The 25440-nt window shown below is 45.2% G+C and overlaps 1 protein-coding gene across 1 annotated transcript in view; it reads right to left on the reverse strand.

The window, feature by feature from the left end:
- Positions 1-22840, reverse strand: part of dcps (decapping enzyme, scavenger) — a 94083-nt gene extending 71243 nt beyond the window's left edge. The window contains exons 1-2 of the mRNA XM_038778841.1: positions 22612-22840; positions 5776-5944 (exon numbers count right to left, since the gene is read on the reverse strand). Coding sequence (XP_038634769.1) covers positions 5776-5944; positions 22612-22800 — 358 coding nt within the window. The 5' untranslated portion in view covers positions 22801-22840. The remainder of the gene's footprint in view (positions 1-5775; positions 5945-22611) is intronic.
- Between the last annotated feature and the right edge of the window lie 2600 nt (positions 22841-25440).

The raw sequence follows: 25440 nt of genomic DNA on the forward strand, positions 1-25440 counted from the left end.
GCTCACAAGGCTAAATCGCTGGCTTTCAAAGCAGACCAAGCAGGCCAGCAGCACAGTTCGATTCCCGTACCAGCCTCCCCGGACAGGCGCCGGACTGTGGCGACTAGGGGCTTTTCACAGTAACTTCATTGAAGCCTACTCGTGACAATAAGCGATTTTCATTTTTTTCATTTCAGGAGGAAAATGCAGAGGCTCTGACCATTATTTTCCAATCCTCTCTGGCTACAGGTGTGGTACCACAGAACTACTGGCTCAGTACCATTGTTCGAAACGTAAAGAAGGGATAGCCTGAGTAATTACAGGCTCGCCAGCAACCGCAGTGGTGGGAAAATTATTGGAAACAATTCTGACGGACATAATAAATTATTTGGAAAAGCACATATTAATCAGGGCAGTTGGCATAACTATATTAAAGGCATGTCTGACTAACTCGATTGATTTCTTTTGAGGAGTTAACAAGGAAGGTGTGTGAAGGCAGCACATTTGATGTCGTCCAGAAGGATTTTAGGATTCCTATGGCAGACAGAGCATTGTATCCAAAGAAAAATAGCAAGCTGGATATAAACAAATTGCCTTAGCAGCAGCAGTTAAGGATAATGGTGAATGGGTGATTGGAAGGCAGTTTTCAGTGAGATTCTGCAGCCATCAGTACTGGGGCCTTTGTTTATCCGTTTTAAATATCAATGATTTACACTTAACTGGAGGAGGCAAAACTAAGAAGTTTGCATATGATACAAACATTGGTTGTGTAGTTGATTGTGTGAAGAAAGCTAGAGGCTGCATAAAGGTATCAATGGGCTGGTCAGATAGGCAGAAAAGTGGCAAATGGAATTCAATCTGGAAAAATGCAAGGTAATGCCTTAGGGCAGCGTAAACAAGGCAAAGGACTAGACAATAAGTGACAGGGTACTGAGAATAACAAATGTTATTCACGTTCTAATGTTTGACTTTCCCATTAGATGTTATTAGGCTTCCAGTATAATAAGGCAGCAAGGTAGCATAGTGGGTAGCACAATTGCTTCACAGCTCCAGGGCCCCAGGTTCGCTTCCCGGCTTGGGTCACTGTCTGTGCGGAGTCTGCACGTTCTCCCTGTGTGCGCGTGGGTTTCCTCCGGATGCTCCGGTTTCCTCCCATGGTCCAAAGATGTGCAGGTTAGGTGGATTGGCCATGCTAAATTGCCCATCGTGACCAAAATTGCCCTTAGTGTTGGGTGGTGTTGCAGGGTTATGGGGATAGGGTGGAAGTGTGGGATTGGGTGGGGTGCTCTTTCCAAGAGCCGGTGCAGACTCGATGGGCTGAATGGCCTCCTTCTGCACTGTAAATTCTATGATTCAATGGCCAGAAAGCAGAATGAGATTACTACAATATCAAAGGTTAGAATATCAGCAAAACAATGGAGGATAAACTGAAGGCACTTGAGATGTGGGGCTGGATTCTAGACGACGGAATTCTCTCAAACCTGCAGCTTATCAATGGAATTTCCCATTGAAGTCACCCCATGCCGCTGAGAAACCCGTGAGCAGGGTTGTGCTGTTAGCGGAAAAAGAGAATTCCAACGGCTGGAAAATTCCTACTGAATTTCTGAGATGTAGAATGAGGTAGAGTTGGAAATCACACACAACTAATGTGGGAATGTTGAGGAAAGCAGGCACACAATAAGAACATTTGCAGTGACAAACTACAATTTACTTGGGAATGTACTTCAGAGAGAGAAACTAGATCAGCTGGACTAGATCAATTAGAAACTAGACTGCTAAATTGAGGGGAGCAGGTCAAAAGGGAGACAAAGAAGGAACTACACCAACAGCTTAAGAAACAGAACGGACCCAAAGATGTGCAGGGTAGGTGGATTGAACGTGCCAAATTGCCCCTTAATTGGAAGAAATGAATTGGGTACTCTAAATTTATTTTTAAAAACGGGTAGAAGATTTGGGAACAACACAATGTTCATTGCTTTTAAGGACTGTGAAAGCTGAGGAGCCATGGTCGCCAAAGTTGTAAAACATGGCACCTGAAGAGCTGAGAAGGGCAGAGGGAGCTTAGAGAGCACGTCCACATGACAGGTAAATAAGGCAGACAAGATGCTTTCCTTTGTCAGACTGGGCATAGAATAGATGTTATGCTAGAATGGTGTAAAACACAAGAAGATTGTATATATTCTGGTCTGCGCCCTTTATAGGAAGGATATGACTGCACTATAGAATAGATTGCTGTTGTTAAGAATGGAGAATTTTAGCTATGAGGAAAGGTTAGATAGGCTGGGAGTGTTTTATTTGAAACAGAAGAGGCTGAGGAGAGATTTAATTGATTTGAAATTTTAATTTTAATTGATTTTGAGGGTTCTGGATGAAGTGGATAGGAAGGACTTTTTCCTTAAACAGAGGTGTCAATAACAGAGTTCATAGACTTAAATTTAACCTGGGGTTACCCCTATCTCTGGATCTGTAAAATCTTAATTACCTGCAAATGCTTGCATTCAAAGCATTGTCTGGCATCTTTGACTTTGTCTATATACTGTATATGTTTCTGGAACATACCTCTTCATTCACCTGAGGAAGGAGCAGAGCTCCGAAAGCTAGTGATTTGAAACAAACCTGTTGGACTTTAACCTGGTGTTGTAAGACTTCTCACTAGACTTAAATTGGGAGAAGGATTATCGGGGAGTTGAGGAGAAATGTTTTTGCCCTGAGGGTGGTGGGAGCTGGAATGCACTCCGTAGGCAGAAATCCTCATTGCATTCACATGTAGTTGAATTGCTTTAATTTACAAGACTAAGGACTAAGATTTGGCAAGTGTGATTAGGCAGGATCACTCTTTTGTGGCTGCTACAGACACAATAGGTTGAAAGGCATTATTTTGTGCCATAAGTGTTTGATGTTTCCATGTCTCTCTGTTCCTATTAAAATTCTACCATGAAGTTTATATTGCCTCTCCTCATTCTTCCCATATTAGTCCCTTTGTGCTCCTCTATCAAATTTCAGCGAGGGGTAGCACGATGGCGCAGTGGTTAGCACTGCTGCCTCACGGCGCCGAGGTCCCAGGTTCGACCCCGGCTCTGGGTCACTGTCCGTGTGGAGTTTGCACATTCTCCCCCATGGTTCTGTGGGTTTCGCCCCCACAACCCAAAAAGATGTGCAGGTAGGTGGCTTGGTCACGCTGAATTGCCCCTTAATTGGAAAAAATTAATTGGGTATTCTCTAAATTTATACTAAAACAAAATTCCAGCTTATCTAGATTCCACCAGTCAATCTATGTCATACTGAAATCTCCTACTATCATCCTCACTGCTCATTATGTACAAGATAATGTAATGTCCTGTTTGGTGTATGTGGGGAACTTCTTCTGGACCCATTCCAAAGTCGGAAACAGATTTCAAAACTGTTAAATTAATCACCCAGTGCAGTTACCGAAATTGAATGTTGTAACATAATATCCAGCAAGGTCTGCGGCCCATGGCGCAATGCCAGCCTTTATACTGTCATTTCCTTCAAGATAATGTTTAAAAATGCACTAAAACCTGTCAAAAACTTAGTACTTGGAATTGAGAGTAATAGATTATAAAGTTAAGGACATTAATTATGAACGGAAGCTCCAAAGGATAGAGTATGCTATGCATAAATCCTGATTCAGCAGCCAACATCTAACAACAATGTGATAACACAATAATCTGTTTTAGTAATGTTGGTTGAGGAACGAGCATCTACCAGAACATCAGAGAACAGCACCTCCTATAGTCCTTCACATTGCCATTAACACTTCATTTGTCTTATGTCCTCCACATTTTTGTACAATCTCTCCTCACTCCCACCTATCCCTGACCTTCTACTTTGCTCTATCTGCCCCACCCCTCTTAAACAGTATAACATGCATCACATTTCTCCCTCTCTTTACCTCTGAAGTCATCATACTGACTCAAAAAGTTAACTCTGTTTCTCTCTACAGACCTGTTGAGTTTTCCCAGCATTTTTCTGTTTTTCTTTCAGATTTTCAGCATCCACAGTATTTTGCTTTTACTACCAGAGAACTTCCCTACTCGTCTTCGAATAATTATGGAATCTTTTACACCCACTGGGCAAGCCACGTTTTAAGGTGTTAGCTCCGACAATGCTACTCTCCTTAAGTGCTGACTGCAATGACATCCTTGATTTTTGTGCTCAAATTAGGAGTGTGGCTTGAAACTCAGAGACAAACGTGATTCCCCCTGTGCCACAGTTGGTGCCAATCAGTTATAGGAACTGGCTAACACAAGACAATGCAATTCAATATTTATTTTGTCACAGCATCAACCACGAGAAATGAACTCTTTTGATAACTTTTTCATTTTTTCACATGGTTCACATCATATGGAGCCTCAAGGTTAAAATCCAAGTTTTGCTTAACTTACAGATATCAAAAGTTGCTTATACTAAAATATCTTGTTGGTTAGGTTTATCGGTCAGGTGATAACATCAACAACAGCTCTTTCTGAACGTCCAGGCCCACAAAATTCAAACAGACCAAACCAAGCAATATGTATTATCACTATTAGGGCCCAAGGTTTCAGCAGTACCAATTTCAGGACCCAGGAAAACACATCTAGATTGGACACTCCCACCTACATTATACCCCAGTGTTCATGGCCTGCTCCTACCAGTTTTAGATGGCAGTGTGACAGCTGTAGACCTGAATCGACCTATATTGTACCCACTTTGTTAGCGATAGACTTGTACCTCAGTGTTATAAGGTCAGAGTTGTATCTTTGTTATACAGTAATAAACCTTCATCCTAGTGTTATAATGACAGATGTGAACCTACCAGCACTGCACCCCAGTGGTATACTTGTACCCACTCGTACTGTAACCCAGTGCTATTGTGAGATCTGCACCAAACATTTATGCACCCTAGCATTATACGGTGACGGACCACTACCCACAAGTACTGCATCCCCCAGTATCATACAGTGACAGATCTGTACATATCAGTACTATGCCCCAGTGTTATACCTTGTGAGATCTACACCAATTATTTCTGTGCCCGAGTATTATACAGTGACACATATGATCCACCAATACTGTACCCCAGTGCTGCACAACTACACAAGTCATTGGCTTCAGTCCTTTCCCTGGCCAACAGACTGGCTTATCAAAGACTGTTTCAACTTTGGTCACATTTGATTTCGAGATGATTTCCCAGCCTCATATTTGTGCCATTTTCTGCTTCTGTAACATCACCCAACTTCGCTCATCTCTACTCATTTGATGCTGAAACCCTCATTCATGCGTTCGCTGCTCAAGGTGGCTGCGCTCCTAATTCTGGCCTTGTGCATCCCTAATTTTAATTGCTCCACCATTGGTGGCCTTGCCTTTAGCTGAGGTTGAAATCTCTGGAATTACCTCCCCACATCTCTCCACCTCGTTTTTTTCCTTTACGACACTCCTTAAAACCTACCACTTTAATCAAATCTTTGGTCATCTGACCCAATTCCTTTTTTCTGGTGCCGTACTTTGTTTTACTTTGCTTTGAAGCACCTTGGGAGGTTCCATTATATTTAAAATGTTGTACTAATACAAGTTGTTGTGACTAAAGCTCTCTCCAGATATTTGAAAGAATAATTGTACTTCGAAAGTTTTAAGTGGACAAGTGTGAAAGCTTCACACTCACCTGCACTTCAACCAAGTATTAAGCGCATTTACAAGCCATTTAAATTTAACTAATGTTCTAAAATAAGCTGCAACCAGCTTAATGCTGACCAATTGTGGGTGGACAGCATCAAGCTGGGCTGGACAGCACCATACCATTGAAGGATGGAAGTGGGTAGAGGTGGTGTGTGCTGTAGATGTCATTCCTCATCTGAAGACGGAGATCTGCGTCCTTGTTGAGAAGCTGCGGCAAGGTTTCCTCACAGAAAGGTGTTTTCTCTAGAATGACCACAGCATCCTGGGCTTCTCCGCAGTCCTGTCCAACCTGCCGCATTAAATAAATTGTTACCATAATAAAGTCCTCAGCCACCACTAGAGAGTGCAGTGAAATGTGTCTATTCTAAGGTATATGGTCTGACCATAATTGACCATAAGGAATCCTCTTTCAATCCATCATTACAAAGAAACAAAAGTAAAATATTGCAGATGCCAGAAATGTGGAATAAGAACAGAAAATGCTGGAAAGATTCAGCAGATCCGGCAGCATCAGCAGTTTGAGAAAAAGGGTCAACATTTCAGGTTGATGACTTTTCATCAGAACTGGAAAAAGTTAATTCGTAATAGGTTTAAGGAAATGAAAGGGGAGGCAATAGTGGGGGAAAAGAACAAAAGCCAAGGTCCGTGATAAGGTGGAAGACAAGAGAGACTAAATTACAAGATGATTGGTGGTGCAAGGCCAAAGGGGCAATGGAACAAGCAAAGAAACAGGTGTTCTGAAGAATCACAAGTGAACTCAAAACATTCACTCTATGTTTCTCTCCCCACATTAACATGGGGACAAGAATATAGAATTTGTAAAGAAAAGCAAGGTGTACAAAGTATTGAGAGAGACAGAGAGCATCAGGAGTAAAAAATAGTAAAGCATTAGGTGGGGTCAGATCAAGAGGAACCAAAATAAGATCGAAATTCTTACTTCCGGTGGCGGCTATGAGGGAGTAAGTCGCGCATTTGGTGGCTCTCGCTCCGGTCAGACTTTAAGACCTTTTACCCCGCCTTTTTTTGAACTTTTGAGCGCTGGAGTGAAAAACAGTAGCACTCTAGATTTGAATCCATACAAAGTTGTATGGACTTAAGGAGCAGAAGGGAGCGAAAACAGGCGAAGAAGGGGCTGAACAAAGTTGGTGTGGAAGCTCAAGTGGGAGGATAGATGGCCGATGAACGGATCACGGAAAGGACGGACCAGACAGCACTGGACAACATGCTGCAGGTCATGAAAGAGAGCTTTACAGCACTGAAGCGGGATAATTTGGAACCGCTCCAGAAATCGATAGAGCGACTTGACCAGAGGCTGGATGCTCAGGATAAGAAGGTCCAGGCACTGGAGAAGACAGTGGAAGAGCAGGCGGATTTCCAAACGGTAGCAGACGTGGAAATTAGTAAGTTGAAGGAGCAGCAATCAAGGCTGATGGACAAGCTGGAGGACTTGGAAAACAGGTCTCACCGGCAGAATCTGCGAATCATTGGGCTCCCGGAGGGGGCCGAGTCGATGCCACGGCAGACATGCTGCAGAAGCTGGTGGGGCATGATTTCTTCCCACGTCCGTTGGAGCTGGACAGGGCACACAGATGGTGGTCAGGTTCGATATGTTCGTGGACAAGGAGCGGGTTATACAGTGGGCCAAGAGCACGAAGAGATGCTTATGGAACAACAGTGTCCTGCGCATCTACCAGGATCTGAGCCAGGAGGTGGCCAGAAGGAGGGAGGCCTATAGACAAATTAAAGAGATCCTGTTTAAAAAGGTCAAGTTCGGGCTACATTTTCCGGTGCGGCTTTGGGTCACATACCGGGAACAGCAACATTATTTTGAAGACCCGGAGGAAGCGATGGACTTCGCTTAGGGGCATGGACTGGTGCTGAGCTGTGGACCCACGGACTCAAGTTAGAGTGTATTAAGAGATGTTTGCATTTGTCCGCAGATTGCCCTTCGTGTTAGCGATGTCGGTCGGCATGCTCTTTTACTTAAAATTGGGGGTGTTCTTGTGTTTGTGTTTGCCTGTTTGAAAGTTAAAGCCAAAGTTATAGTTAAAGTTTAAGTTGTTGGGTGTTGGGGGGCTGTTCGGGTTCTTTTTCCTTTTTGGGAATATTGGGAGGGGGGTGGGTGGTAGCGCCCACCTCATTGCACAGTTTAAATTGCACTATGATGGGGGCAAGCTTTGTTCTTTGTTTGTTTTCTCTCTGTTTCGGTCCCAGAGCGATTGCTCGAACAGGGCTGTTCTGGAGAGGTGGTGTTGATGGGCGGGTGGGCAATAGGTGGGTGACATGGTGGCGCCTGAGTTGAGAGCCACCAGGCTAGCTGCTTTGAGCTAGTCAATGGGAGCGAGATGAGGGGTGTGTATACAGTCAGTGTATGGCAGGGGTTAGGTTACAAGGAGTTGTTGCTGGGGGGGGGGGAATCTGCTGACGAGGGAGGGAACTGAACCAGGTAACAGAGAAGTGGTCGGGGGTGGGAGCTGCCAAGAGGCGGACCAGGGGAGGCGCGGCACATGGGCAGGGGGTGGGCCCAAGAAGGGGGGGGGGGCAGGGTGCCCTCCAACCAGGCTGATCAGCTGGAATGTTAGAGGATTAAATGGGCCGGTCAAGATGGCACGTGCGTTCACGCACTTACGAGCTCTGAAGGCGGATGTAATGTTGCTGCAGGAGACACATTTGAAAGAGGCGGACCAGATTAGATTACGGAAGGGCCGGGTTAGCCAGGTCTTCCATTCGGGGCTTGACGCTAAGGCCAGAGGGGTCGCGATCATGATTAACAAACAGGTTAAATTTGAGGCAGACAGCACAGTTGCGGATGGGGGTGGTAGATTTCTCATGGTCCGGGACAAACTTGAGGGGGTGAAGGTGGTCCTAGTGAATGTTTACGCTCCAAATTGGAATGATGTAGATTTCATCAAAAGGGTGCTGGGGAAAATGGGTGAGGGATACTGAATACTCGGCGATCACTATTTCGGACCATGCTTCACATTGTGTCGACCTGCAGGTCTGCAAAGAAAGTTACCAGCGCCCACAATGGAGGTTAGAGGGGTAATTGTTGGCCGAGGAGAGGGTGTGTGAGAGAGTGGGGAAATGCATGCAGGACTACCTGCAGGTCAACCATACAGGGGAAGTCTCTGCAGCGGTGCTCTGGGAGGCGCGGAAAGCGGTGGTGAGAGGGGAACTGATCTCAATCCAAGCCCATAGGGACAGAACGGATAGGGCGGAGGTGGATAGACTGGTGCAGGAGATGATATGGACGGATAGGGAATATGCGGAGTCCCCGAGGGCAGAGCTACTTGGGGAACGATGGAGACTGCAGGCAGAGCTGGGGGCGCTATCCACTGGGAAGGCCGTAGAGCAGCTCAGAAAGGCCAGGGGCACGGTGTACGAGTATTGGGAGAAAGCCAGCAGAATGCTTGGACAGCAACTTAGGAAGAGGGAGGCGGCCAGGGAAATAGGGACGGTAGTGGATGGGGCAGGGAACCGGGTGGGAGACCCGGCAGGATTGAACAGGGTATTCAGGGACTTTTACAGTAAGCTGTATACCTCGGAACCCCCTACGGGGCCGGAGGAGATGAGGCGCTTCTTAGATGGGCTGACCTTCCCAAGGATGGGCAGGGGGATGGTAGAGGGGCTGAGGGCCCGATTAGAGCTGAAGAAGTAATGGGGGGCCTGAAGGTCATGCAGTCGGGTAAAGCCCCGGGGCCAGACGGGTATCCGGTGGAGTTCTATAAAAAGTTTGCGGGTATACTGGGGCCGGTGCTGGTTAGGGTGTTTAACAAGGCGAGGGACAATGGGGTACTACCCTCGACGATGTCACAAGCCACCATCCCGCTGATATTAAAACGGGATAAGGATCCGGATGTTTGTGGGTCCGATAGACCAATCTCCCTGATTAATGTGGTCAAGATCCTGGCGTCCAGAATCGAAGACTGCGTACCGGGCGTGATTGTGGAGGACCAAACGGGGTTTGTTAAGGACAGGCAGCTGGTAGCCAATCTAAGAAGGTTACTCAATGTGATTATGATGCCCCCGGAGGGCAGAGAGGTGGAGGTAGTGGTGGCAATGGATGCCAAAAAGGCTTTCGACCGGGTGGAGTGGCTCTATTTATGGGAGGTGCTGGGACGGTTTGGGTTTGGAGAAGACTTTGTGGACTGGGTTAAACTGCTATATCAGGCCCCGGAGGCTAGTGTAAGGACGAACAGGATGACATCTGAGTATTTTAGACTACACGTGGGACAAGACAGGGATGCCCCCCTCTCCATTGCTGTTTGCGTTGGCCATAGAACCGCTGGCAATTGCTCGGAGAGCGGCAAGGGGGTGGACGGGAATGGTCAGGGGGGGATAGAACACAAGGTCTCACTATACGTGGATGACCTGCTTTTGTATGTGTCAGATCCAGTGGCAGGGATGGACGGGATTATGGACATCCTAGGGGAATTTGGCCGGTTTTCGGGCTACAAGTTCAACATGGCAAAAAGTGAGATGTTTGTGGGCAAGGGGTCAAGGGAATAGGCTGAGGGAGCTACCATTTAGGCTGGTTGGGGAAAATTTTAGGTATTTAGGGATACAAGTGGTGCGTGACTGGGGTAAGAATCATAAGTTGAACTTGTCTAGGCTGGTGAAGCAAATGAGGAGCGAGTTTCGGAGGTGGGATGCGCTCCCGCTGTCACTAGTGGGGAGAGTACAGACGGTGAAGATAACGATCCTCCCGAGATTCCTGTTTATTTTTCAGTGTCTCCCTATTTTCGTTCCGCGGTCCTTCTTTAAAAGAATCAATAAAATCATCCTGGGATTTGTTTGGGCAGGGAAGACCTCGCGTGTGAAGAGGGGGATGCTGGAACGGAACCATAGCGAGGGGCGACTGGCGTTGCCGAACCTCAGCAACTACTACTGGACGGCTAACATAGCCATGATAAGGAAATGGATGGTGGGTATGGGGGCGGTTTGGGAGCGGATGGAGGTTGCTTCGTGTAGGGGCACGAGCTTGGCAGCCCTGGTCACGGCTCCCCTGCCACTCCCGCCGGCCATACACCGGGAGGTGTATGGGCAGACACTCTGAGGAAGGTAAATGTAACCGCAACATGTGCCAGGCTCGGCCTGGTTCAGTTCAAGGTGGTTCACCGGGCCCACATGATGGTGGCCCGGATGAGCAAATTCTTTGGGCTGGAGGACAAGTGTGCTAGATGTGGGGGAGGACCAGCGAGCCATGTCCACATGTTCTGGGCGTGTCCAAAACTCAGGGGATATTGGCAGGGATTTGCAGACGTCATATTCCAGGTACTGAAAACAAGGGTGGCGATGAGTCCAGAGGTGGCGATTTTGGGGGTGTCGGAAGACCCGGGAGTCCAGGAGGGGTTAGAGGCCGACGTTGTGGCCTTTGCTTCCCTGATAGCACGGCGACGAATACTGTTGGCCTGGAGGGACTCAGAGCCCCCAAGGACTGAAGTATGGCTGTCGGACATGGCAAGCTTTCTCGGCTTGGAAAAAATCAAGTTCGCCTTACGATGATCACTATCGGGGTTCGCCCAGAGGTGGCAACCATTCATCGACTTCTTCGCGGGGAACTAATAGTCAGCGGGGGGTGGGGGTAGAATAGTGTAGAGTTGGGGGGAAGAATAGGCGGGTCTATTTGCAAGAGTGGTACTGTTATTTGCACTATGTTTTTTGTAATTGGTATTTGCACGCTAATGTATATTGTTACTGTTTACAAAGCCAAAAATTCCTCAATAAAATTGTCTGTTTAAAAAAAAGATCAAAAATCTTTTGCAGAGAGTATACATAAGTGCACAAAGCGTAGTCAATATGATCGGTGAGCAGCAGATACACAATCACACTGTGATAGGATTACTTGGCATCAATAAAGGAGAGAGCTAGGTACTGTTAATATTTCTGGAGACAAGAGGTTTAGGAAAGATAGGGAAACAAAGACAGGAGGATGGCTGGTAGTGTTGATTAAGGAGAATATTATAAAGAGTGTTCGAGAGCGCACAGACGTGGAGCATGAGCATTAGAGAGAGCGAGAGTGAAAAAGTAAGAGAATGTCTTCTCACTGTTGCTTCACAGCGCCAGGGACCCAGGTTTGATTCCTGGCTTGGATCACTTTCTGTGCAAACCACACATTCTCCCTGTGTCTGCGTGGGTTTCCTCGGGGTGCTCCGGTTTCCACCCACAAGTCCCGAAAGACATGCTGTTAGGTAATTTGGACGTCCTGAATTCTCCCTCAGTGTACCCGAACAGGCGCCGGAATGTGGCGACTAGGGGCTTTCACAGTAACTTCACTGCAGTGTTAATGGAAGCCTACTTGTTACAATAAAGGTTATTAAAATTAAATGTGGTCAAGGAGAGTCTATTTGATTAGATTTAAGAGGCATCATTACTACTGGTTGCATTTTATATGCCACCTACTGGTGGGAAACATAGAGAGGAGAAAACAGAGAATTACAGAGAGGAGCAAAAACCAAAACAGTAATAATGGTGAACTTCAATTATCCTAATATATACCGTTGTTGTGTCCTGTGACCTTGCCAGTGCAATGATGCACACAATACTTCTGGTGACTTAACTAGAATGATGGTTTATTGATGAACATGTGGAAAGGTAACAAGCAGAATACTATACAGACTAAGTTACTGTTTGAGTTCTGTGAACTCTCCTGGAACTGCCCTATGTGCGATTGTCCTGTTGTATGCTTTACTCCCAACTCTTAACCAATACAGTACAGTTCCAGCCCAATGAGGAAGGAGGAATGCTAGATTTGGTTCTGGGTAATGAGGTGAGCCAAGTAGGCTGGTTGTTCATAGCATCATAAGGTTTAGATTTTTAAAAATAAATTTAGAGTGCCCAATTACTTTTTCCAATTAAGGGACAATTTAGCGTGGCCAATCCACCTACCCTGCACATCTTTTGGGTTTTGGGGGTGAGACCCACGCAGACACTGGGAGAATGTGCAAACTCCACACGGACATTGTCCAGGGGTCAGGATCGAACCCAGGTCCTCGATGCCGTGAGGCAGCAGTGCTAACCATTGCACCACCGTGTCTCCAAGGTTTAGGTCAGTTATGGGAAGGACAAGGACAATTCTAGAGTAAAAATACTTAATTGGAGTCGGTTTCGTTTCAATGAGGGGACAGATCTGGTCCAATTAAATTGACAGAAACTGTAACAGAACAACGGGCTACCCTTACAAGACAAAATGGTTTGGGTACAGTGGAGGAACAGTGCCACAAGCAGGAAAGATGCAACAAGCAAATGAAGGAGATAGAAAGGAGCAGTCAATTAGGGGCCACGGTGATCTATGCATTGTGTTGGGGGGGGGGGGGGGGGGGGGGGGGAAGAGAGAGAGAGAGAGAGAGAGAGAGAGAGAGAGAGAGAGAGAGAGAGAGAGAGAGAAGGAATGGCTAAAGCACTCTATGAGAGCTTTGCCTGCACCAAGGAAAATGCTACAGAAATCATAGTGAAAGTGGATGTGGTTAAGATACTGGCTGCGGTAAAAATGATGAAGAGTATGCATGACAAAGGCTGGCTGTACTTAAAAATAGGTAAGTCATCAAAACCATGAAACACATCCAAGGATACTGAGAGAAGTACAGAAGGAAATTGTGGAGGTACTGACGATATCCCTCCAATACTTCTTCGATACAGAGGTATTGCCAGAGAACTGGAGAACTCCAACTCTTATACCTTTGCTTAAAAAGTGTGAAAAATTGAGAAATGTTTATGTTTGATAATTATTTACAGTTTAGTTATGTGTAATAATCAAGCAATTGAATTATGTTAACACAATTTTGTATTATGCTGAATCACGGGACACCAGCACATCTTTATTGGCAGTCTCATTCACACTTAACAAGAGAGAAAAACCATATGGCTCAAGTCGGTGATGCAAGAAGTCAGGGTTGAACAGTTCTGGTCTCAGACCATCAACCTCCTTCACCATTAAAACTTAACAGTTGTATCCCCCCAAGATCAAAAGGCCTTTTGTCCTAAGTTAGTATAGTTTAACTTAGTAATGTTTTAAAAGAAGAAGCAATCATTTTCTTTCACAGCATGTAAACATCTTTGATTCTGTAAGTTTAGAATTAAGATCTGTAATTAGCTCTTGTAGCTATGTAGTCCTTTTGACATTTATGACTAAGGAATATATACTAGTTAAGTGTCATGGTATATTTTACGTGAATCTAGTTGTCTTAACTTTAGCACACCAATCACTTCTCAGCATAAATTTTATATGTATTTCATACAGAATGGATAATTTCTGTAACTTTGTAATTTTTGTAAGGCATCACTTTGTATTTTTAATTGACTTGTACCAAGCACTGGAGGATATAACAGAGTGGTAAAGCAGTTCTCTAAACCAGGATTCCCTGATAAGGCCTGCCTCAATGAAGATTTCTACAGGACATGTAATACTGATGCCTACTGATCAAATAGACATCTGGACCAATGAGCCTGGTGTTATTGGACATCACACGGTCTCTTATCGCAAATAAACAGACATCAAAACTATCCTAAGGCCCCTATTATCTTAGAAGTTGTCAAATTTAATGACATGACAGAAAACGTTATAATGAGAGCGACAAAGTAAATGACACCTTATAAGGCTAGTCAGGAGACAACAGGAAATTGTATCAGTAGATGACATCAAAAACTTATCCTGACCCCTTAAACCAAAACAGGGTCTGATCACACACTGCACTAGCCAAACAGGAATCAGTAACATCACTGATTATGCACATGGGTTGTGGTTTGGAAAGAATTAAAAAGCACGAGCTTCGAGCTGCCAGCGCGCTGAATTTGAACTGAAGACTGCTTATCAGCTGAAAGTAGAAGACCAGAGGACCCCAGAGAGAGAGAGAAGACCACATGTTGACTCTAGCCCTAGAATTAATCGGGAAGTAAGAACTCCATTGAGCGAGTAAAGCTGCTCCCTAGCTTTATTATGTATAACTTTTATTGTTTAATAAATGTTTCCTGAGTGACATCACTAAATTGTCTCCTATTGCCTGAATAAAGTCTCAAAAGATAAATTAATGTTAAGTAGATTTTGAGATTAAATACCCCCAAAAGGAATTACAAAAGGAAAATCCCAGCAATTAGTTTAACCTTGGTGATGGAAAATATTTAAAGTTTTGTCCTGGATTATCACTTCTAACAGTCACAAGGGCTGTTTGATGTGGTAATAGAGATGGCTGATGAGGGTAACACGGTTAATGTGGAGTCAATGTACTTCCAAAAAGCAACTGATAAAATGCCATAGTAGACTTGCAAGCAAAGTTGAAGCCTATGGAATAAAGAGTCAGTGACTGCATGGGTGCAAAGTTGGTTGTGTGGCAGGAAGCAGATGGTAGAGTTGAATAGTTGATTCTCAGATTGGTGAAAGTGTTATCCTTCAGGTAGAAGTGCTGGAATCGCTGCTTTTCTTGATAATACCTAAACTTGGGTAGGCAGGGCACAAGTCGAGATTTGTAACTGACACAAAGCTGTTGTGAACTGTGAGGATAGCAATAGACTTCAGAAGACTTAGAAAGGCTTAGGAATGGTCGGACACACGGAAGATGAAATGTAATTCAGAGAATCGTGGAGAGATACATTTTTGTAGGAAGAATGAAGAGAGGCAATATTAAGATGTATGATTCTAAAGTGGGTGGAGGAATAGAAACGCCTGAGGGTTTATACACACAAATCAATGAAAGTGGCTGGCAGGTTGAATAAGTGGCTAAAAAGACAAATGGAATCCTGGGCTTAATCCATGGACAAAATAAAGTACAAAAGCAAGGAAGACATGGTTCGGCCTCAACTGGAGTATTCTGTCCAATTCTGGGAACCACTGTTTACGAAGGATGAGAGGTTGTAGCGAAAATTCATGAGACTGGTTCCAGGGGTGAGGCCCTTCATTTATCTAGAATCTACACTGTAGAGGGAGCTTTACTCTGTATCTAACCCCGTGCTGTACCTGTCCTGGGAGTGTTTGATGGGGACAGTGTAGCGGGAGCTTTACTCTGTATCTAACCCCGTGCTGTACCTGTCCTGGGAGTGTTTGATGGGGACGGTGTAGAGGGAGCTTTACTCTGTATCTAACCCCGTGCTGTACCTGTCCTGGGAGTGTTTGATAGAATCCGTAGATTCTAGATAGACTGCAGTTCTCCCTGTGTCTGTGTGGGTTTCCTCCGGGCGCTCCAGTTTCCTCCCACAAGTCTCGAAAAATGTGCTTTGTAGGTAAATTGGACATTCTGAATTCTCCCCGTGTACCCGAACAGGTGCCGGAATGGGCTTTTCACAGTAACTTCATTGCCGTGTTAATGCAAGCCTATTTGTGCCAATAATAAAGATTTTTAAAGATTATTATTATTGATTTGAAGAAGCTGGGGTTGTTTTCGCTGGAGAGGTTTGAGAGGAGGTGTGATACAGGTGTTCAAAATCGCAAGGTGTCTAGATACATAGTGGCTAACTGTTGCCATTGCCAGAAAGGTCAAGAACTTGCTGTTAAACGGGGAAAATCATTTTTCATGCAATGAGTGGATAGGATCTGGAATGCACTGCCTGAGAGTGAAGCAGAGAGAGATTCAAAAGTGACTTTCAAAATGGAATTGGATGAGCAACTGAAGTGAAAGAAATTTTGAAAGGCTATAGAGACAGGGCAGGAGAGTTATTCTTGCACAAAGCCAGCATGGACACAATAGGCCATATGGACCCTTTACATGCTGTAACCATTCTATAATCTCATCCCTTAATCTCTTGCTGTGATTTTGGAGAAATTAGAACATACAGTACAGAAGGAGGCCATTCAGCCCATCAAGTCTGCACCGACCCACTTAAGCCCTCACTTCCACCCTATACCCCTAACCCAATAACCTCTCCTAACCTTTTTGGACACTAAGGGCAATTTATCATGGCCAATCCACCTAACCTGCACGTCTTTGGACTGTGGGAGGAAACCGGAGCACCAGGAGGAAACCAACCCAGACACGGGGAGAACGTGCAGACCCAGCAGGGATTGGAACTTGAAACCCTGGTGCTTTGAAGGCAAAGTGCTAACCGCTATGCTACCATGCTGCCCCAGCTTCCCCTTCGCTCAGAGGAATTCACCAAATTTCCAGAGTTCACTCTTGTTATCTCGGACATCTGTTCCACATTCTTTCTTCTTTGAGATTTGGTGAACAAACCTCTCGTTGATTGGATGGGCAGAAGGATTCAACCAAACAAGGGAATAACATTCCTGGCCAGGGAATTAAATTTTGAGGCAGCACGGTGGCGCAGTGATTAGCACTGCTGCCTCACGGCGCCGAGGTCCCAGGTTCGATCCCAGCTCTGGGTCACTGTCCGCGTGGAGTTTGCACATTCTCCCGCGTTTGCGTGGGTTTTCCCCCCCCATAACCCAAAGATGTGTAGGGTAGGTGGATTGGCCACGTTAAATTGCCCCTCAATTGGAAAAAATGAATTGGTTACTCTAAATTTATTTTTAAAAAGGCACATGGGATACTTGCCTTTATTAGCCGAGGCATAGAATATAAGAGCAGGGAGGTTATGATAGAGCTGTATAAAATGCTCGTTGGGTCACAGTTAGATTACTGTGTGCAATTATGGTCGCCACAAAGATGTGATCGCACTAGAAAGGGTGATTCACCAGGATGCCAGCTGGGCTGGAGTGTTTCAGCTATCAAGAGAGGCTGGTTAGACTAGGATTGTCTCTCTTAAAGCAGAGAAGGCAGAGTTGGTGAGGTTGGGGGACTTCATCGAGGTGTACAAAATTATGAAGGACATGGAGAAGGTAGATAGGAAGAAAGACATTTTCCCCCTTAGTAGAGATGTCAATAACCAGGGGGCATAGAGTTAAGGACCAGGGGATTTAGAACTGATTTGAGGAAACACTTTTTCACCCAGAGGGTGGTGGGAATCTGAAACTCAGTGCCTCACAGCATTTCTGAAGTATTTAGAGGAGCACTTGAAACACCATGGCCGGGATTCTCCATCGGCAAGATTCTCCGTTTCGCCGGCACCTGGGGGTTTCCCGACGGCATGGGGCTGCACCACAATGGGAAACCCCATTGACCGGCCAGCATGACGGAGAATCCTGCCGGCCGGTCGGGGCAGAAATGTGGCGCGGCGGGGCGGAGAATCCTGCCCCCTAGCATTCAAGTCTACTGTCCAAATGCTGGCAAATGGGATTAGGTGCTTAAAAGCAAATTACGGCAGATGCTAGAATGTGTTTAGTTGCACTGTACAAAGGGATTAGGTGCTTGATAGCCGACACAGACATGATGTGCCGAAGGACCTCTTTCTGTGCTGTAAAGCTCTGTGACTCTAAGATCATTGCAAAGCACCTCTTCTATCACCAAAGACCTTCTTCCAGAGTTGCAGTGCGGCTTTCACGCGTGAGGCACCACAGACATGATATTTATTTCACTGCAAATCCAAGAATAATACAAGGAACAGCGGCAACCACTGTACATGGTCTTTTTCAATCTTACAGTCTCTAACACTGTTAACGGTGAAGTCTTATGGAGTATTCTCCTCAAATTTGGCTGCCTTCAGAAATCTATTGCCTTCCTCTGCCTACTTCACGATGGCAGGCAAGTTGTGATCCTCATCACCAATTGACCCTATTTCAGTGAAGGCTGGGGTCAAACAAGGTTGTATATTGCACCAACTCTCTTCTCCATCTTCTTGTCTGCTCTACTGCAGCTCATGTCCAGCAAATCATCCAATGATGTGGTGGTAATCTACAGAGCAGATGAGAACCTCTTCGACTAAGGATGCCCTCAGTCCAAAGCTATAATCATTCCAACCTCAATCCGTTTGCCCGTTCACTCAGAAACCAGGCCCTAGGTCATTGTTGACTCCTTCTCTCAAGCATATGAGGCAATGGGACTATCACTAAACACCCAGAATACTAAGGTCCTCTTCCAACCAGCACGCACAGCACAACACCTCCCCATCAGTGAAGATCAGTGGTGAGATCCTGGAAAATGTGGACGGCTTTCCATATGTGGGGAGCCTCCTTTCAACAAAGGTAGACAGAGACTCATGGGGGTGTCCTGACTCGTCACCGACCAAAACGGATAAAGTTCACTCAAGAAGGCTGTAAATATTCAGAGACTTTGTCGGAAACACGCAGAGGTGAGACCGAAGAGTCGGAGAGAGTAAACAACGCCCCCAGCATGCATAGGTAACTATTCTCCAACTTAGATATACTTAGGTTTATTAAGTACAATAGTCTTCATTGTAATTTGTTTCTCATTTTCTGATTATTTGAATGCCTTTAATAAGCCAACTTAAAAATTGGAGTGTGTCCTTGATTCTTAACTATGCTGTAATTGAGTGCATGGTGTCATGGGAATGTCCCTTTAAGAAATGTTTTGTCTTATCACATGGTTTCAGTGATGTCATTGTTTGGGTGTGACTCTGAGTTTTACTTTCCCTTTGGTTTGGGCTGTTTGTGACTCTGAGATTTTTGTTTTCATTTTCACTTTTGGCTGCTGTATTCAGACAGATAAGTATCCTGAAATCTCTCTCTCTGCATTTTAAAAGCTGTTTCCAGCTGACTTGGTAACTTGAAAAGAAATCATTGCTTTTTGGAAAGAATTCAAACCTGCTGTTTTAGACAGGAAACAAGAAGTACCTATACCAGGTCTTGAGTGTTGTGTGCTGGGCCACACCTTTGAAAAGAGGTTTCTGGTTTATGGGATCTTGTTATCAAATTGGAACAGCTTAAAGGGGGAAATTTATTAAGGGTATACATAGAGTACTGCAGCTGTGTGGGGTATTTATGTTTGTCGTTGATAAAAATACTTACTGTGTGTGTTTAGAAAAATGTTAACTAAATTCGTAGAATAAACCTTTTTTTTGATTAAAGTGCTTCAGGCCTCTGTTGAGTAAACCTGAAAGGTAGACCCTTGTGCTCCTCGTAACCAAAATTAATAAACAGTTGTAGGTCAGGTGAACTCCATGATATACTTTGGAGTTTTCTAAACCCTGGCCCATAACAATGGATAATGTGAAATGAGTTGAAACTTAAATATCAAAACTCAAAAGGATATCGTGAGTTCAGCACTTCTTTGAGGCCTGATTGTTTATGCTGCTTTTGCCTGTTTGAATTTAGGTGTACTCTAACTAGACTCAGAGGACACTTGGGCATAATTTGACAGCTTCAAATCAGACACAGAGAAGAAATTCCAATATTAATTTAGGTTAGGCCTCAACCGGAATATTCCATCCCATTCTGGAGATTAAACAGTAGAAAGAATGTCAAAGTGTTGGAGAGTGTACCGAGGAGATTTAGTGAAGTGGCGCCAAGGAGGAGCTTTGGGAATGGAAGCATTACCCAGTGGAGTTTTGCTTCCTGCTCGAAAATGATGCCAGGCTGGACAAAGAATGGATTCCAAAAGATCAATTGCGCCATAGTATATTGTGAGTTTCATTGTTCCATGTTACTGCAGATCCGGCTTGATACTTTCAGCTGCCGGTGTTGCTTGCTGTGAAGTCATTCACTTTGGTCATAAGAAAAGAAAAGCAGAATTTTTATTTTTTTTTAAATGTGAAAAACTTATAAGTGTTGATGTTTAAAACACTTGGATGTGCTCGTACAAGGAAAACAGAAAACCGATTTAAGACAGAATCGACTAAGAATTTATTCTCCGTGGGTAGCCAATCTATACAATTCTTTACCGTAGAGGGCTGTCGAGGCTGGTTCGTTAACTATGTTCAAGGCTGGGTGAGGCAGATTTTTAATCAGTGAGGGAATCAAGGGTTATGGGGATAAAGTGGAAAGTGAGGTCAAGGACTGATTATATCAGGTCAGTCATGATCTAATTGAACAGCGAATAAGACTCGATGAGCTGAATAGCCTACTTTGCTCCTACATTTTACAGAACCATAGAATTCTGAGTGCAGAAGGAGGCTATTTGGCCCATTGAGTCTGGAGCGACACTACCTAGGACCACTTCCCTACCTTTCCTGCACATCTTTTCACTGTGGGAGGAAACCGGAGCACCTGGAGGAAACCCAAGGAGAGAACATGCAAACTCCACACAGTCACCCAAGCGAATTGAAACAGAGTCCCTGGCGCTGTAAGGTAGCAGTGATAATCATTGTGCTATTACACACAAGGACGTTCACTTTGGTCATAAAAATAGATAAGCAGAATCATAGAATTTACAGTGCAAAAGGAGGCCATTCAGCCCATCAAGTCTGCACCGGTCCTTGGAAAGAGCACCCTACCCAAGCCCACACTTCTACCCTATCTCCGTAATCCCACCCAACCTTTCTGGACATTAAGGGCAATTTAGCATGGCCAATCCACCTAACCTGCGCATCTTTGGACCGTGAGAGTAAAATGGAGCATCCGAGGAAACCCATGCAGACAGGGGGCGAACGTGCCGACTCCGCACAGACAGTGACCCAAGCCAGTACTCAAACCTGGGACCCTGGAGCTGTGAAGCAACAGTTGGATTGGATTTGTTTACTGTCACGTGTACAGTACAGTGAAAAGTATTTTTCTCTGAGCAGCTGAAAAGGTCATTGAGTACATGAAAAGTAAAGGAAATAAAAGAAAATACATAATAGGGAAACACAAGGTACACAAAAAAAAGAAAAGAAGAAAGAAAATTGCTTATTGTCACGAGTAGGCTTCAATGAAGTTACTGTTAAAAGCCCCTAGTCGCCACATTCCGGCGCCTGTCCGGGGAGGCTGGTACGGGAATGGTACACAATGTAACTAGATAACACCGGCATCGGGTAAAGCATACAGGGGTGTAGTGTTAACGAGATCAGTCAATAAGAGGGTCGTTCAGCAGTCTGGTAACAGTGGGGAAGAAGCTGTTTTTGAGTCTGTACGTGCATGTTCTCAGACTTTTGTATCTTCTGCCCGATGGAAGAAGTTGGAAGAGTGAGTAAGCCGGGTGGGAGGGGTCTTTGATTATGCTGCCCACTTTCCCCAGGCAGTGGAAGGTGTAGATGGAGTCAATGGATGGGAGGCAGGTTTGTGTGATGAACTGGGCTGTGTTCACAACTTTCTGAAGTTTCTTGCGGCCTTGGGCCGAGCAGTTGCCATGCCAGGCTGTGATGCAGCCAGATAGGATGCTTTCTCTGGTGCATCTGTAACAGTTGGCAAGAGTTAATGTGGACATGCCGAATTTCCTTAGTTTCCTGAGGAAGTATAGCCGCTGTTGTGCTTTCTTGGTGGTAGGGTCGACGTGGGTGGACCAGGACAGATTTTTGGAGATGTGTACCCCCAGGAATATGAAACTGCTAACCATTTCCACCTCCTCTGTTGATGCTGACAGGTGTGTACAGTATTTTGCTTCCTGAAGTCAATGACCAGCTCTTTAGCTTTGCTGGCATTGAGGGATAGACTGTAGTCACTACACCACTCCACTAGGTTCTCAATCGCCCTCCTGTATTCTGACTCGTCGTTATTCGAGACATGGCCCACTATGGCCGTATCGTCGGCAAACTTGTAGATGGAGTTGGAACCAAATATTGCCACGCAGTCGTGTATGTACAGGGAGTATAGTAGGAGGCTAAGCACGCAGCCTTGCGGGGCTCCGGTATTGAGGACTATTGTTTAGGAGATGTTGTTTATTCTTACTAATTGTGGTCTGTGAGTTAGAAAGTCGAGGATCCAGTGATAACCACTGTGCTACCATGCCGCCCATTTAGAAAGGTGTGAAACCCTGTAAAGGCTAATTAGTTCAAAGAGACTTGAGTGTGCCGGTACAGGTGGAGAACGATATTAGGAGGGCAAATAGCATGTTGGCTTTTATTGCAGGGGATTACAGAGCAGGAATAAAGACGTTTGCATACAACTGAATGGGGTTTTAGTGAGACATCATCTGGAAAACTGGCCAACTTTGGTCCCAAATTTAGCAAAAATACGGTGTCCCGGGCCCCGCCCTCTGCCCCAAAGATGTCGCGGGCCCCGCCCCAAAGATGTCGCGGGCCCCGCCCCCTTCCCGCTCTTACCTTGCCGTGAATGAAGACGATTTTATCCCTCGCGCTCTCCCTCAGTATTTTCTTCACGCTGAAGCCGTTCAGATTGAAGCCGCTCCGCTCGGCCGGCGCCTGGTTTCCCTCCGGCTCCCGGGCTGCGGGCTCGCTGAGTTTCAGCTTCTTTTCCTCCGGCCCCGGCGCGCTCTCCACTTTCTCCGCCATCTTCAAAACAGCGCCCGGCTTCCCCCGACCAATCAGCGACTCCTTTACTCACTGCACCCAATCAGCGGCGAACGTGTTTGGACATCGGCGACAAGATCGGCCCTGGGTTATGCTGCGCGGTCCGCCCCCCAGCGGCTGGAGGACAGGGCTTCAAACTTTCCCCACAGAAAATTGGACTTCTCCTAATGTGATTTTTAATTCATTCATGTCACATTGTCATCAAATCTCACTGAGCATTTGGGTTGTTCTAATCATGTCTGTTTGCTCCAACCATCCAAAAATAAATAAAGTATAAAACAGGCAGAAAATCAATTTGTGAAGTGCCTTGGGATTCAGAATGCTTCAACTTTGTGCCTCCTCCGAAGAGGATAATTCAGCCCATGTCCCTCTGACTGGGATTAGGGTAGACCACCTAGATTTTGAGAAACAATAGTGGGAGACTGTAGAATTACTGAAAAAAGGACATACTGTCAAGAGCACTCAACAGGACAGATGTGAGAACAAATTCTTGCCATGAAGGTATCAATTGATTTTCACATTTACGATATATCATTGCCCCCCTTTGAAAACTGGCGCAGTGCAGCATGAAAAGCTTTGATGGCATGTCTCCTTTTATCAGCAATACTCAAAGTTCTGTACTATCAATTGACTAGTACTGTGTGAGGTATTCAAAAGAATGAAGGGTATTGATAAAGAATAAACAAGGAAAAAACTGTTTCCAATGTCTGGAGGGCCACAGAAGGCACAGATTTAAAAATAACTTGCAAAAAGAGAGGAAATAGGGAGTAACGTTTCTATGCAACAAATTATTGCAAACACCGTGCAAGCAGATTCAGTAGTAACTATCCACTAAAGGATACATAACGATATAGAACATAGAACAGTACAGCACAGAACAGGCCCTTCGGCCCTCGATGTTGTGCCGAGCCATGATCACCCTACTCAAACCCACGTATCCACCCTATACCCCCAACAACACCCCTCAACCTTACTTTTTAGGACACTACGGGCAATATAGCATGGCCAATCCACCTAACCCGCACATCTTTGGACTGTGGGAGGAAACCGGAGCACCCGGAGGAAACCCACGCACACACGGGGAGGACGTGCAGACTCCGCGCAGACAGTGACCCAGCCGGGAATCAAACCTGGGACCTTGGAGCTGTGAAGCATTTATGCTAACCACCATGCTACCGTGCTGCCCAAATATATATGACAAAATTGCAAGGTTCTGGGGAAAACAGGGATGTGAGACAAATTGGAAAGCTCGTTCAAAGAGGCAGGGTGGAGCAATAGTAACCTTCTGTGATTAATTCTATGAATGACTTGCATTTTATTGGTAGATTGCAACCGCAGCACCCTGCGGTTTAGCTCACTTGGCTAGACAGCTAGTTCATGATACAGCACTAGGCCAGCAGCGTGGGTTCAATTCCCATACTGGCTGAGATTTTTAGGGGCTGGTTTAGCACACTGGGCTAAATTGCTGGCTTTTAAAGCAGACGAAGGCAGGCCAGCAGCACGGTTCAATTCCTGTACCAGCCTCCTCGAACAGGCGCCGGAATGTAGCGACTAGGGGCTTTTCACAGTAACTTCATTGAAGCTTATTCGTGACAATAAGCGATTTTCATTTCAGTAAGTTCACAGCTTTGACAAATGGCAATGGACAAGGATAAGCAGACATAGAGCCGAAGGGTACTCAAACCACCACCTCACCAGGGACTTGGAGAAATAAAGCACAAAGAGGAAGAGAAGGAAGTTTAATCAGAGACACTGCTCCAGAAAAGTAAATAAGTAAAATACTGCAAACCACGGAATCTGAAACAATAGAGGACGCTGGCAAATCTCAGCGGGTCTGCCAGAAACTATTAGGAGAGACAGAGTTAACGTTTCGAGTCCATAGACTGTGTGTCAGAAGTGGAGGAAGGTGCGCTCTGACGGAATTTCCGTTTGTTTCTTTTACTTTTTGTTGCAGTTTCTATTTTTTTCCCGAAATTTCAAGTACCCAATGATTTTTTTTCCAATTAAGGGGCAATTTAGCGTGACCAATGCACCCCCCCTGCACATCCTTTTATGTTGTGGGGAAGGGAACCGCACAGAAATGGGGAGAATGTGCAAACTCCACATGGACAATAACCCTTGCTAGGTTCGAACCCGGGCCCTTGTACCCGTGAGGCAGCAGTGCTAACCACTGTGCCATCTGATTTGCAATTTCTACAGTCCTAACATAATCTACCTCCCTTCAGTTCAGATGGACTTGAAAGATTAACTCTGTTTCTCTCCTAATAGATTCTGGCAGATCTATTTAATTTTTCTAGCGTCCTCTGTTCCAGAAAAATAATATGTATCAACTGTATGATCCACGAGTTATGCAAAAAATACTCAGCAGCTTGACATGCAAATTTGCACTCCCTCAGTGGTAATGGTATCTTTATATCACCATGCAATATACTATCCAGGCTTCAAGGTAGATCGACCCTCCTTGTACTTCACCCATCCCAAAGTGGTATTTGTAACAGCAAGACAAACTGAAATAGAATTACTCCAAAACCAATGTTTACAGAGGGATTAGAAGACATGGCATTGTGAGGCATGGTAGGAAACTAAAGAAGGTTTACCAATTAGCAGAATAAAACAATCTTA

This window comes from Scyliorhinus canicula, chromosome 19 (assembly GCF_902713615.1).
Source record: "Scyliorhinus canicula chromosome 19, sScyCan1.1, whole genome shotgun sequence".
Classification (NCBI taxonomy): domain Eukaryota; kingdom Metazoa; phylum Chordata; class Chondrichthyes; order Carcharhiniformes; family Scyliorhinidae; genus Scyliorhinus; species Scyliorhinus canicula.